This window comes from Ambystoma mexicanum, chromosome 2p, assembly GCF_040938575.1.
Source record: "Ambystoma mexicanum isolate Mex_15411 chromosome 2p, UKY_AmexF1_1, whole genome shotgun sequence".
NCBI classification, from domain to species: domain Eukaryota; kingdom Metazoa; phylum Chordata; class Amphibia; order Caudata; family Ambystomatidae; genus Ambystoma; species Ambystoma mexicanum.
The window spans coordinates 1392264497-1392276588 of record NC_090923.1 but is presented as its reverse complement, the minus strand read 5'-3'; the positions used below and the strand labels follow the sequence as shown (position 1 = coordinate 1392276588).

The following is a 12092-nucleotide window of genomic DNA, read 5'->3' as shown; positions in this document are numbered from 1 at the left end:
GAAGTTTCTGTGCCTCTGGCAGCTCTGAAGCCAGACTGATGGTCATGGAGACAACCAACAGATGCAATGTGGAGAGTAAGCTGGGAGATGGCCAGCTTTTTTCCAAGGGTTTTCCCAGGAAAGGGGTGATAGAGATTGGGCGATAGTTTGCAGGACAGGTAGGATCGGCAGATGGCTTCTTAAGGAGTGGGTGCACAAGGGAGTGCTTAATGGGAGAGGGGAACATTCCAGTGATGAAAGACTGATTACAGAAATCGGCCAAGGTGCAAGGTGCAGCAAGGGTGTCAATATGGCCCTTGATGGTTCTGGAGGAGCAGGGCAGCAGCTGTTTGGATGACACTTTCATGGATCAGACTTGTCTAGAAACCTTGTCAGGTGTTGTCAGAGAGAAAGAGGAGAAAGGAGGAGGAGAGGTAGAGATGGCCAAAGGGAGGCCGAGAGAGGAAGAGGGGGAGGAAGAGGAGATAGTTGACAGGATGTCCTGAGTTTTAGCACAGAAGTGAGAGGCCAGAGCCATGCAGAGAGCCTGGGAGGGAACAGGAGAGATGGAGACTGCAACAGTATTGACCAGTTCCATGCAGATTTTAAAGAGTTTGGCCGTGTTGTTAGAGGCAGCAGAGATCCGGGCTTCAGTGTGTCCTCTCTTCTTGATGAGTGTTATTGCTTCGACTGGCATTTTTGTGCAACCAGTCTAGGTATGTCTAAATGTGGCCTGGCATGCTTTACTTAGTGTTAGGACGTGTCTACACTGGTCTATATTGTGCAGCCAGTGGGACCTGGTTTCAATGTGGCATGACATTTTTAATAGCAAAGCATTCATGTTCCTGTGCATTGTTGGTGACTAGCGTGTATTGGATTGGTGTTACCCTACAAAACAATGGCAACACTCTGGCTTTTTAGCCAATTATTCTCAAAGTGTGCTGTATATTGCATTAAAACACATATTTATATGTATCTTTCTCCTAGTACAGTGTGCGGCATACCCCTTCAGCAGCACGTTCATGCGTATTGTGCAAGCATGATAATCTACGCCGGCCCAGAGTGTAGCACGAACCGTGATTTGTTGCTGAGTTGGGGGGGGGGCCCTCAGAATGGCTCACAGGGGGGGCCCCCATATTTTGTGTTACGGCACTGCACTTGGCTACTGTGTGTTGGTTTTTACCATGAGTACCCCTTTTGCAGCAATGAGTGTTCACCTGACTGACTGTGCTGAGGTTGCGTGGTTGGTATCAGTTCCTAGCTGAACAGGTATAGCCCTAGTGGCTTTACACAGGGCGCTACCTACTGCCCCCCTCAATGTTATAAATCACTATTGGGGCACCCATTATATTTTTGTGTGTTCTTCCAAGCAATGTAGTTCTCCGCTGGGCATTAAAACTCAGTGCATGGGAACAAAGTGAGGGTCAGAGGACTGCTGGTAGCTAACGTGTTTACTTTGCTTGGATTGCCATGTTTTTTTTCACAACTCATTGAATTTTTTTATTTGGGGGTTTCTCCCCCCAACCACCCCGTACACGTATATCCCCTTACCCACCCCACCATATTTTGCGATTCGTTTTTTCATCTGAAACGTTTTGGCAAAAAACTCCGCGAAAAAAAGTCGGGCGATGTAACAACGTATCCATTGAAATAGGGGAACTTCAGTGAGGGTCTTACAATGGTAGCTGGCTGATCAGTTAGACCCTGAGAATGGTCAAGCATAACGCATATAGGTAATGCAGTGTACAACAGCCTGCCCTGAAAGAGTGTTCTAGACAAAGACAGAAGTTCACAAGGACTGCGCTTTGCCCCAGATGCCAGTCTAAAAATCCAGGCAGGGGTTCACAGCCGTTCTTTCCCTCTGAGGAACCCTGGGACACTCTTCTTGTAGCTTGCCAGGAGGGACACACACATTCTGCCCCCTGACTTGTGTGCAAGCTTTCCTTGAGAGAAGCTGATTCGCCAGTAGGGCGATCAGAGACTGTGGCAGGATTTTGGCTTCATGGGTCTGATGGAGATAGATGGCAGGGATGTCAAGCTAGCTCCTCAGCTGATTTTTAGATGACGTTCCTGAGCCCCACAGGCAGCTCCTCCTCGGTTACCATGACTATGTGCAACCCCGGGAGCTGGGGAGAGACTGCCATTCCTAGACCGATGGTGCAGATAGGCGCCAAACACAAACCATGGGATCCGGGCCCTGCGGCCTTCTCTTCAGCATTGATAACAGGAGCCAGTGGAGGGGCGGAGCCAGTGGAGGGGAGGAGCCACTCACTCAAGCGGAGGGAGGGTATCCTCAGAGGGAGGCCCAATCAGAAAGCTAAAAGGAAGGATATCTTTAGCATCCTTCCAATGGGAGGCTAGCCAAGGAGTGAAGATGAGATGCAAAAAAGGTGACAGACCTCTGCCTCATTTCTTTATTTTCCATGATATTGCAGCAAACAGGAGAGAAAGACTCGAAGGTATGCATCTGTGTCTTTCAAGCTCGCCGACGAGCGTCTTCAGGAGACAAGGAAGGTCTGGAGCAACAAGTGACTTCACTATATCCTCAGGAGGCAAGGACTTTAAAGGATCATTTTGATTTCGGCAGTACCTAATTAAAAATCCATGTAAGCATCTGAATTTGGTTCTTCTTCTGCCTGTAATCTAGGCGTGCTGTTTGAGTCCTCCCTTTCCTTCACTCTACATATCGCCAGCGCTGCACGGTCTTGTTGCTTTCATCTCTTTAATATTAGAAAAGCTTGGTCTTTCCTCACTTTTCATGCTACTAAACGGCTCATCACTACTCTGGTGTCCTCCCTTCTTGACTATCGCGCCTGTCGTCTTCTTGGTCTTCCTGCCTCCCATCGGGCCTCCCTGCGCTCGGTGTTCACTTCTGCTGTGGGTACTCTGTGTTCTATGTATCCCCCCTCGTTCTTCTTTCTCTTCGCTGGTTATCCCTCGAAGCTCGCATTCAATTTAATTTCCTTTGTATTACTTTTAAATGTGTCCATGGGCTAGAACCAGGTTATTTGTGTTCCTCGGTCTCTATGCGTATCCCTCCCCGTCCTCTCCGCTCTCAATCCCAGTTTCTTCGTCATAACGTCGTTTCATCGCCAGTAATTTCTACGCCTGGCTTTTTAACGTGTACAGAATTACGAAAATGGTAAACAACATTTTTTTAGGGGAGGGGGGAAGGGCAGATAAGGGTTTGGGGGTAGGGAATAGGTAAACATAGGTGGTGGAGGGGGGATTTGAGGGGGTAACACGCTCCCCCCCCAAAAAATCAAAAAATCTGATGGCCATTTTCGTAATTCTGTACACGTTTAAAAGCCAGGCGTTGAAATTACTGGCGATGAAAGAACATAGAACCGTTCCTTCTATCTGTCCCAAAACTCCTTGTACTCAGTCCTGTTTCCGCTCTTTTGATATCCTTGCCCCAAAATTCTGGAATGCCTTATTACTGCACATTCGAGCTGCCCCTTCTTACACTCTTTTTCACCCTACCCTCAAAGCTCACCTTCTCTTTGCTATGTCTGAACTCCCCTGCTTTTGGTTGATATTTTTTGTACCATTTAAACATGTATGTACGACGCTTTGGCGAAAGCTCCTTATACATCAAATAAATAACAAATGATATGCAGCCTTTGCGGCTCCTTTGCCACTACCATCAACGGGCGGCTTTTAAGATGGCTGCTGGCTACTCTGCCACTGGTTCGTGGCATTCCGCCATTTTGGACTTCGAGGAAGACGTTGCCTAATCAGCTGTCTCTGAAGGACGGCTCGCCTGCATTCGTAAGAGCATTAGCTGGAACCCCCTGACCTTCAAAGGAAGTGTCCCCCTGCTTTGCCACCGCAATGGTTACCAGAGTGGGAGCAGACAGCCACACAACCAGGCCCTGAGAACACTGGAATAGGGCCTGGCTGGGGACACGCCTGCCTTGATGGGGAAGCTGTCCCAGCTGTCATTCAGTTGCTGTGGACGTCCCATGAGCCAGAGGAGCCAGGATAGGTCAGCAGCACCTAGAAGACCCAGGGCCAGCAGACTAGAGCCAGTGCTTAGAAGGGGCACTGAAGGTACTGGGCACTCTACCCACTTACAGGTGGCAGGGGTTTACCATGATTGGTTCCCCATAAAGGCTTGCCCAAGGAGGAGGAGTCCTTGCCGGTCGCTGAAAAAGATTTGGGCGAGTGTGAGTTTTTTCGCCATGAATGGAAATGCTGACCAGGGAGCAGCCGGTATGAGGATTTTACATCGCCAGGCCTTTTTAGTTTTTTGTATAAGATATTCGGCAGAAAAAACTCATCGAAAAATATGGGGGTGGGTGGGTAAGGAAATATAAGCGGAAGGGGGTGTGGGAAATAGGAACTTTTGAAAAACATTTGTTGAGTTTTTTCGGGTGAAGATCTTCGGCAAAAACCTCTGCATAAAAAACTCTGGCTGGCGATCTAAGAACGTAGAACCGGAGCAGCCATAGAGCTGTCTGACCATACAGAACCCCCATGAGACACAGCCATGTCCTGCTAGTGAGATGATTGCTCCACACAAGAGACTAAGCCAGAAGGTAACTGTGCCACCTAGGATGCACCTAGCCCTTGAATCTGGTGACGTTTGCTTGCAAGCCAGATACATTCTTTACTTGTGACCCTGTCTGAACAACCAGACCAACAGTCATTTTTTGCAAAGTTATTCCATTTTGCTTTGTGTAACATTGCTTACCATGGAACCCATGCTTGTGATTCCATTTACTGCTTCGGAACAGTTAAGGTTGTCACGGGTTGCCTTTAATTGTTGCTTTTTTCTAGAATCATTTACTGGTAAATTGGTTTGAACTTTACCATTTGTCAGTCTCCTAAGGGTTGTGGATGTTGAGTTTATGGATCACTCCCACCATATGCACCTTTCATGAATAAGTCTTGAGCCTGGCCCACGGTACCAAAGGGAAGTCAAGGAAAACCATTTGAATCTATTGGTTTGTTCATATAGAGCCCTGACTCTAGAAAGGGGCAATTTCCTGCAGAAGTGCTCTGACCATAAATGTCCAGCACCTTTGAAGATGAAAGAAAGCACATATATGACCGAGCTGTAAATCTCTTCCAAACCTCACACTTGAGACCCGAACCACCACTTTTACGCAACCGGAAACCTGTAAGGATCTAGGAATAGCGTGTTTCCGAACTGGAGCCTGCCAATGGGTTGACTCCCTTTCCAGAAGCGGCAATCTGGAATTCTTTCCTCATTGTCCCAGAAGCCTACTGCTGTTTTTCTGTCTGACTGAAGAAAAGATCAATCTGAGGACAGAGAGCATGCCAATGAGTCAAGCAAAGGTGCCACTGACTGCCCCCCTACCCGCCGCAGCCTCTTTAGAGCTTCACCCTCAACGTAGACAGACTCACAGGTCCATGTTGAGTACCAAAGTCAGCGGCCAGCATAGACATCCCTCAAGAACAGGTGAGTGGCAGGTGCACTTCCTGTCTGGCATGACCCCCATCTAAACAAAAGAAAATGTTAGCACCAAGGAGTAGAAACTCGGCTGGTTAGAGAACCTTTGACTCCCCTCATGATATGTCCAAGCACACCTGGTGTGGTGATGCCTGCTTCACCCAACTATTACTGTCATCGCCTCCCCCCAACCCACCGATCACCAGGTCAATCTGCCTTCCAATCTGAGTATGGGGGTCATAACCACTTATCTTTGAGGTATGTCCCAGGTTACCCCAGAATCTGAATCGACCTGTGACTGGCGGTGTGGTCCAGCGCCAATGCCCTGCGGAACCGATCCCGACATCTGCAGAGGGCAGCCGCCCTTCTGTTCTGTGCATGGATTGAGTACAACTGCCTGGAACAGTGACACAAGTACCCTGGTAATGTATGTCAATTGCCCAGCCCCCGCTGACCCAGAAACACCGCCCATTGCATTAGAAGGTGATAGCCAGCACTCCTCCGACGTTGCTCTCCATAGTGCTGTACTGCCAAATGAAATAAGTATTGCATTACCACCTCCAGTTGAAGCAGCTCGAAGTTGGCATGACAACGAGCCATCATTGTATCTTCCTTCCGTGGAAAGAGATTGGCAACATTCCAATGAGTTTCTGTCTTGTTTCCAGCTGTGGACTGCCACTGGACAGTAGCGCATATGTGCTCATTGGAAGCAAAATCACCTCGCTTGATTGGTTCCATGTAATAATGTCCCCACAGAAATGTCTCCTGTCAAAAATATTTCGCTGTTTTTTGCAGAGACATTATTACATTGAACATGCAGGGGACACCCCCGCAACCCTGCATTTTATTTTTAACAAGGGGAGCAGGGGACATCCCCACAACCCGTCCCCATATATAATGCCAATGGCTTTTCCCGGTGACATTATGTATGGGGACATTATATATGGGGACATTATGTATGGGCGACATTATTCACTGATACGGCTTGATTGTGTTTCTTCACCTGCATGAATAATATACTTATGCAAAAAAAGACCACTTTACCATAGAATTGTAATAGGTCGCCAGTGATGGCCCAGCTGTTCTTCAATGGATAAGAATGTTGCTATGGGCACTGGTGCCCATCCTGCGAAACAGAAAGGTGTTATTGTCCATCTCTTTTCAGCCTACTTACCTCCTATGGAGTAGCCGGGTGTTCTCCTGGAAGGTTGTCAGGACCACTGGAGGAAGGGGCCATGGCACGCTTTTCCCATAGTCGGCCATGTTCCGCACGTTCTGGAAGCGCCGCACCAGCTCCAGGAGGTACAACCTCACCTTATAGCACTTGTAGTGCCTCATGATGACATAAGTGGCCCGCAGTAACCGGTAGCGCTTCCGTGCCAGCGTTCCCCGCCATACCTGTTGAAGAGAGATGCGGGATGGTAAAACGACCACAAACATAGATATGATTGCAGAGCACACTTCAATGGCTTCCATAAAAACATATACAGCCAGGCTTTTGGCTTTCTTTAGTGACGCATAACCAGGCAATGATGCTCTTTTTTTTTTTACAGTAGCCTTATCCATACACTCCCATTCTAGATGTCTTTTGTTCTACTTCCATCATCAGGAAGTCACCTCGGCAACATCACATCACACTCCTCATCTTCTGTTACATCATCAACTTCTCAGGGTCCTCGTCTGTTTCCTGCTACCCTGCACCATGAGGCATGGCCTCACACAAAGCACCCGTTTACTGACCTGCAGCGTGCCTCCGGGAGTCGGCGAGTGCACGCTGGAGCAGAGCTAGTCGCATATCATATGAGCAGGACACTTGACTTTTATTTATTTATTTGAATTTTTATAAAGCGCTACATGCCCGTAGGCCTCAGAATGCTACACAACACAACACAGACATAATAGACAAAATAAATAAACAAGAATATAAAAACAAACAGAAAACATCAAGGGGGTCCCATGGGCAAGGGGGATGTGGAAGTGGTAAGGTATCAAACTACAAGATTTAGATTGGAGGAACCCATTGGTAGATAATTACAGATACTTAAAAACCCAGGAAGATTACTAGTTCCACACCCCACCTGAACACAGTCCCTGTTCTTCAGGGTGCACCAGCCGGCAATTTTTACTCTATGTAGGAACTTCAGGTCGAAACTTCTGACTACCCCCGGACCCGTTCTTAGACGAAGCCATGCCAGTACTTTATTTCGTAATGCTTCCCTTGGTGCTCTCTCACAAGGCTCTTCAACATTGGTAGTTATAAATTATGACTGTCTCTGCCCCAGTCCGCGTTGCAGGCCAGGGTGCCTAGAGGAAGATGCATCTGCAATCTATTCCTCAATCCCTCAGTCATCCAAGCAGCTGATGCGACCTCCCTACGACGGCTCTCATACTGAGCTCTACACAGGAAGAACAACCTTAAGGAACACCCAGGAGCCCAGGTCGTTAGTAAAACCTTCTTTGTTCAACTCCAACCCGGAACTAAAATTCCTGTTCCATAACTCCTCCCCTTCCTCCCCTTTTGCTTCCCTCCTTCTTCCCGCCTGTTCCCCTGAAGAAGCTGTCCTTCTTTTCTCATGTATAACACCTCCACCCCAATTATCTTGTACTCCAATGCAATCCTTTTGTTGCATAGTTTGCGCTAAAGAAGTCAAAAGTAAATAGGGCCAACTGAAGTGTCCATGGGCCCTGAAGCCTATAGTGTAATAAGGCAGTTCCCATAGAGCCTGCCTGACCGGCCAGTGTCAGCCATTTTTGTGGGCCATGGTGGGTAAAGTTAGTGTCTCGTAGGTTTAACCAACCTAACTAGCCCTTCGTGCTTGAAAATACACCAGTTTGACACCAAAATAGTTTCTGTAAGTGAAAATGCAACTCCTGACATAAATGTTCACGAAATGGTGTCACAAGTAATACTTGCACAGTATTGTTGAAAAATATCAAACATGGCAACACGTGATCAAGGAGGGCTTTTTCTGTCGACCAAGGCCCTGTTTCTTCTCTACTATCCCTGGCCTCCAAATTCCCCGAGGACAAGATGTCTCCAGCGAGGCGTTTGGTCAGCAAAGGTGTCTCTCATCCTCCAGATGTGCTGAGGCGAGGCTGAGATCAGAACACTGCAGAGGAACATCTCAGGAGGTGCGTTACTATCCCTCAGTCTAAGGAGGCTGGAAGATAAGGGGAAGTGGGGGGACTGTACTTCCCTGGAGGAGATTCTAGAGAGAGCATAGAGGTGGACGCCAAGGGGAGATTCTGGATGCATTGATAACAAGACTTATGCATTATCAGGAACGCGCACCATTTGCCAAGTATTGCCCAGGTGGTCACAATATTTGGCAGGTATTGTCTATGAAATCTGTTCCACAGTGCCAGACACTTTATTTATTTATTTATTTACATTTATATAGCGCACAAGCAGCCCAGGGGCATTGAGGCGCTGTTACTTGCAATGAACTTAGTTACATGGTACAGGTAAGATAGCGGATGTTGACACATTGTAAATGTTGCAGGATGACGTACTGTTGTTACAAGTATTGCTTTTGATCATATGATACAGTATACATGGGGTAATCGTGCTAATATGTCTAGCCTTAAGTGAACAGGGAAGTCTTCAGCGTTTTGCGGAAGGTGGTGAGGGAGGCCTCTCCACGGATAGTGTGTGGTAGGGCATTCCAGTGCGAGGGCGCAAGGTAAGGGAAGCTGGATCCGCCCGCTTTTACTTTTTTTACTAGAGGCACTGGGAGCATCTTGGTGTAGGGTGATCTGGTTGGCCTGTTGGAGGAGACAGGGTGTATCCTTTGTGAGAGGTATGCAGGCGCAGTGAGGTGGATGCACTTGTGGGTCAATGTCAGGGCTTTGAATAATATCCTTTCTTTTATTGGGAGCCAGTGGGCTAGTTTTCTGGCCTCAGAGATGTGTTCTCTTTTTGCAATACCTTGGGCTGCCCGGAGCGCGTTGTTCTGTATTACTTGTAGTCTCTCTAGGTTTTTTTTAGAGGTTCCTAGAAAGAGTACGTTACAGTAGTCTAGCCTAGAGCCGGTGATGGCTCTGGCTATGTTAGTGCAGTTCTCTTTGGAGAGAAATGGTCTGACTGCATTGATGAGTTTGGCATGATATGCCGCTGCAGAGGCAATTGCATTGATTTGTCTGTCCATGGATAGGCTAGAATCCAGATAAACTCCCAGGGTTTTGACAGATTCGGAGACTGGAATTTTAATGGAATCAATGGTGAAGTGACTGAATTGGGCATCTAGATTCTTTAGGGTTTCGGGAGAGCCTACCAGTAGGAGTTCCGTCTTGTCAGAGTTGAGGCATAGACCGTTGTCTGCCATCCAGACTTGGATGGTATTGTAAAGGTTGTTGAGGGCCAGGGAGTCAGTGTTGTAGTTGCCTGTGAGAGTGATGAGGATTTGTGTGTCGTCAGCGTAGTTGGTGTATGAGATGCCCATGGCGTCGAGGATGAGGAAGAGGGGGCGTGTAAAAATGTTGTATAGCGTGGGGGAGAGGCAGGAGCCTTGGGACACCCCACAGAGTATAATGGTTGGTGATGCGGCGGCTAAGTCGGAGAATACTTGCATGGTTCTGTCTTGTAGGAAGGAGGTGATCCATGCTGTAGCCTCTGGGGAGAATTTGGCCGTGGTGGTGAGGTGGTGGCATAGGACGCCATGATCCACAAGGTCGAAGGCCGCTGAGAGGTCTAGGTGTAGGAGGAGTGCAGGTTTGCCCAAGTCTCTCGCATCGTCCATCTGGTTTTTCAAGTCAAGTAGGGCAGTTTCTGTTCCGTGTCTGGGGCGGAAGCCGGATTGGCGGAGACCAAGGAGTTTGTTCTCTTCAAGGAAGTGTTGAACCTGCAGGTAGGCTGCTTTGTCCAATATTTTGAGGAGGAACAGGACGGTGCTTATGGGTCTGTAGTTATTGGGGGAGGTGGGATCGAGCGTTGGTTTCTTTAGAAGAGGGCGGACCCAGGCTTCCTTGAGGGAAGCAGGGACTATCCCTGTGGTAAAAGAGGCATTTACAAAGGCTGTTAGGAAGGGAGCTAGCGGTTCTGCGCAGTCTTTGATAATGGAAGCTGGGCAAGCATCACCTTTGCAGTTAGAGGGTTTAATGTTCCTCATTATGTTGATGACATCTTTTTCCTGAATGGGTTTGAAGGAGAAGGGTACGGGGGGATCAGGGGCAGGCGGTGGGACTGGGATGTGTTTACTCGGTAGGGCTTGTTTAGTGGCTAATATTTTGTTTTTGAGGAGGCTAATTTTGGATTGCATGGCCTTCTGTATTCCGTCACACCAGTCCTTGTCTTTGGTGAAATTCTGGGGGGCGGGAGTGGGTGTTTCGAGTTCTCTGAAAATGGCGAATATTTCTTTAGTACTGGATTGGGCTTCAAAGATTCTGGATTCAAAGGATTTGGCTTTGGCTTGGGTGATTGCCTTTTTGTATTTGGTGGAAAGGGCTTTGAAGATCATCTTATCTTTTTCAGAGTGGGACTTTTGCCACTGTGTGAGTGTGGCTTTTTTCTCGTTGCGGAGTGAGAGGAGGTCCGGCGTGAACCAAGAATTGGAATGTGCAGTGGGTTTGGATTTTCGAGGTTTGAGTGGGGCAATGGTGTTGATGGCTGCTTTGATGGCAGTATCATAGGTGGATGCGAGTGTTTCAGGGTCTGAAGAGAAAGGTGGTCTGAAGGCTGGGCCTTGGAGGAAGGGCAGTAATCTCTCCTTAGTGAGTTGGCGGGAGCTTCTGGCGAGGCAGGGAGGGAGTGGTTGGGGTGAAGGGGTAGCAGGGGAACTAGCGGTGGGGATGCTGAAGGTGATAGTGTGGTGATCAGACCATGGGGTAGGAGTGTTTCCAGTGATGATGAGTGGACAGTTGTGCTGTGCTATCCAGTCCAGCGTTCTGCCTTGGGTGTGAGTTGGGCTAAGTATGGTGTTCTTGTACCCTAGCGCCTTGAGGGCAGAGTCGAGGGATTTTGCTGCTACGTCCTTACTATCCCGGAGCCCTAGGTTGACATCCCCCAGGAGAATGGCTTTAGACTGCTTTTTGAGGTTGTCCGAGAGGAGGTGAATGAGAGAGGCTTGAAAGTCTCCTGTTGGACCTGGTGGGCAGTATACGGTGTGCACAGTAATTGTGCAGTGGGGGGAGAGGGTTATTTTGACTTGGAGATAGTCGCTGTTGTTGTTCAGGGATTTCTCTACCTTTCTGACAGAGAGGTAGTCTTTGGCGATAATTGCTTTGGAGAGGCGGTCTTGTCTAGTAATGGAAGAGCCAGGAGGTAGGGCAAGTGAGAGCGCCGGGCCAGAGGCCTCATGTAGCCAAGTTTCTGAGATCATAAGTAGATCTAGGTCTTGGGAGGTTAGGAGGTCGTGGATGTCTAGGGCATGGGCATTGACGGATCTAGCGTTAATCATGGCGCATTTCAGGTGGGGTTCAGTAGTGGCTGTGGGGGAGCTCGTGATGAGAGGTGGTGGTATGGAGGGGCTAGGTGCATCGAGCGTGTTGTGGGCGGTGCCCATCACAGGTTTTACAGTGAGCGGTTCATTTTCATGGGTGGTGGACACAGGTGGCATAGCATTTGGCACAATAGAATTCAAAATGGTGGTAGAAGATTTGCACAACACAGATTTTACACTGGGGGGCTCATTTTCATGGGTGGTGGACACAGGTGGCATAGCATTTGGCACAATAGAATTCAAAATGGTGGTAGAAG

The 12092-nt window shown here is 48.3% G+C and overlaps 1 protein-coding gene across 1 annotated transcript in view; it reads right to left on the bottom strand.

The window, feature by feature from the left end:
• MYO1G (myosin IG) overlaps nt 1–12092 on the bottom strand; it is a 1030638-nt gene that overhangs the window by 255512 nt on the left and 763034 nt on the right. Inside the window, exon 17 of the mRNA XM_069645825.1 lies at nt 6573–6796. Coding sequence (XP_069501926.1) covers nt 6573–6796 — 224 coding nt within the window. The remainder of the gene's footprint in view (nt 1–6572; nt 6797–12092) is intronic.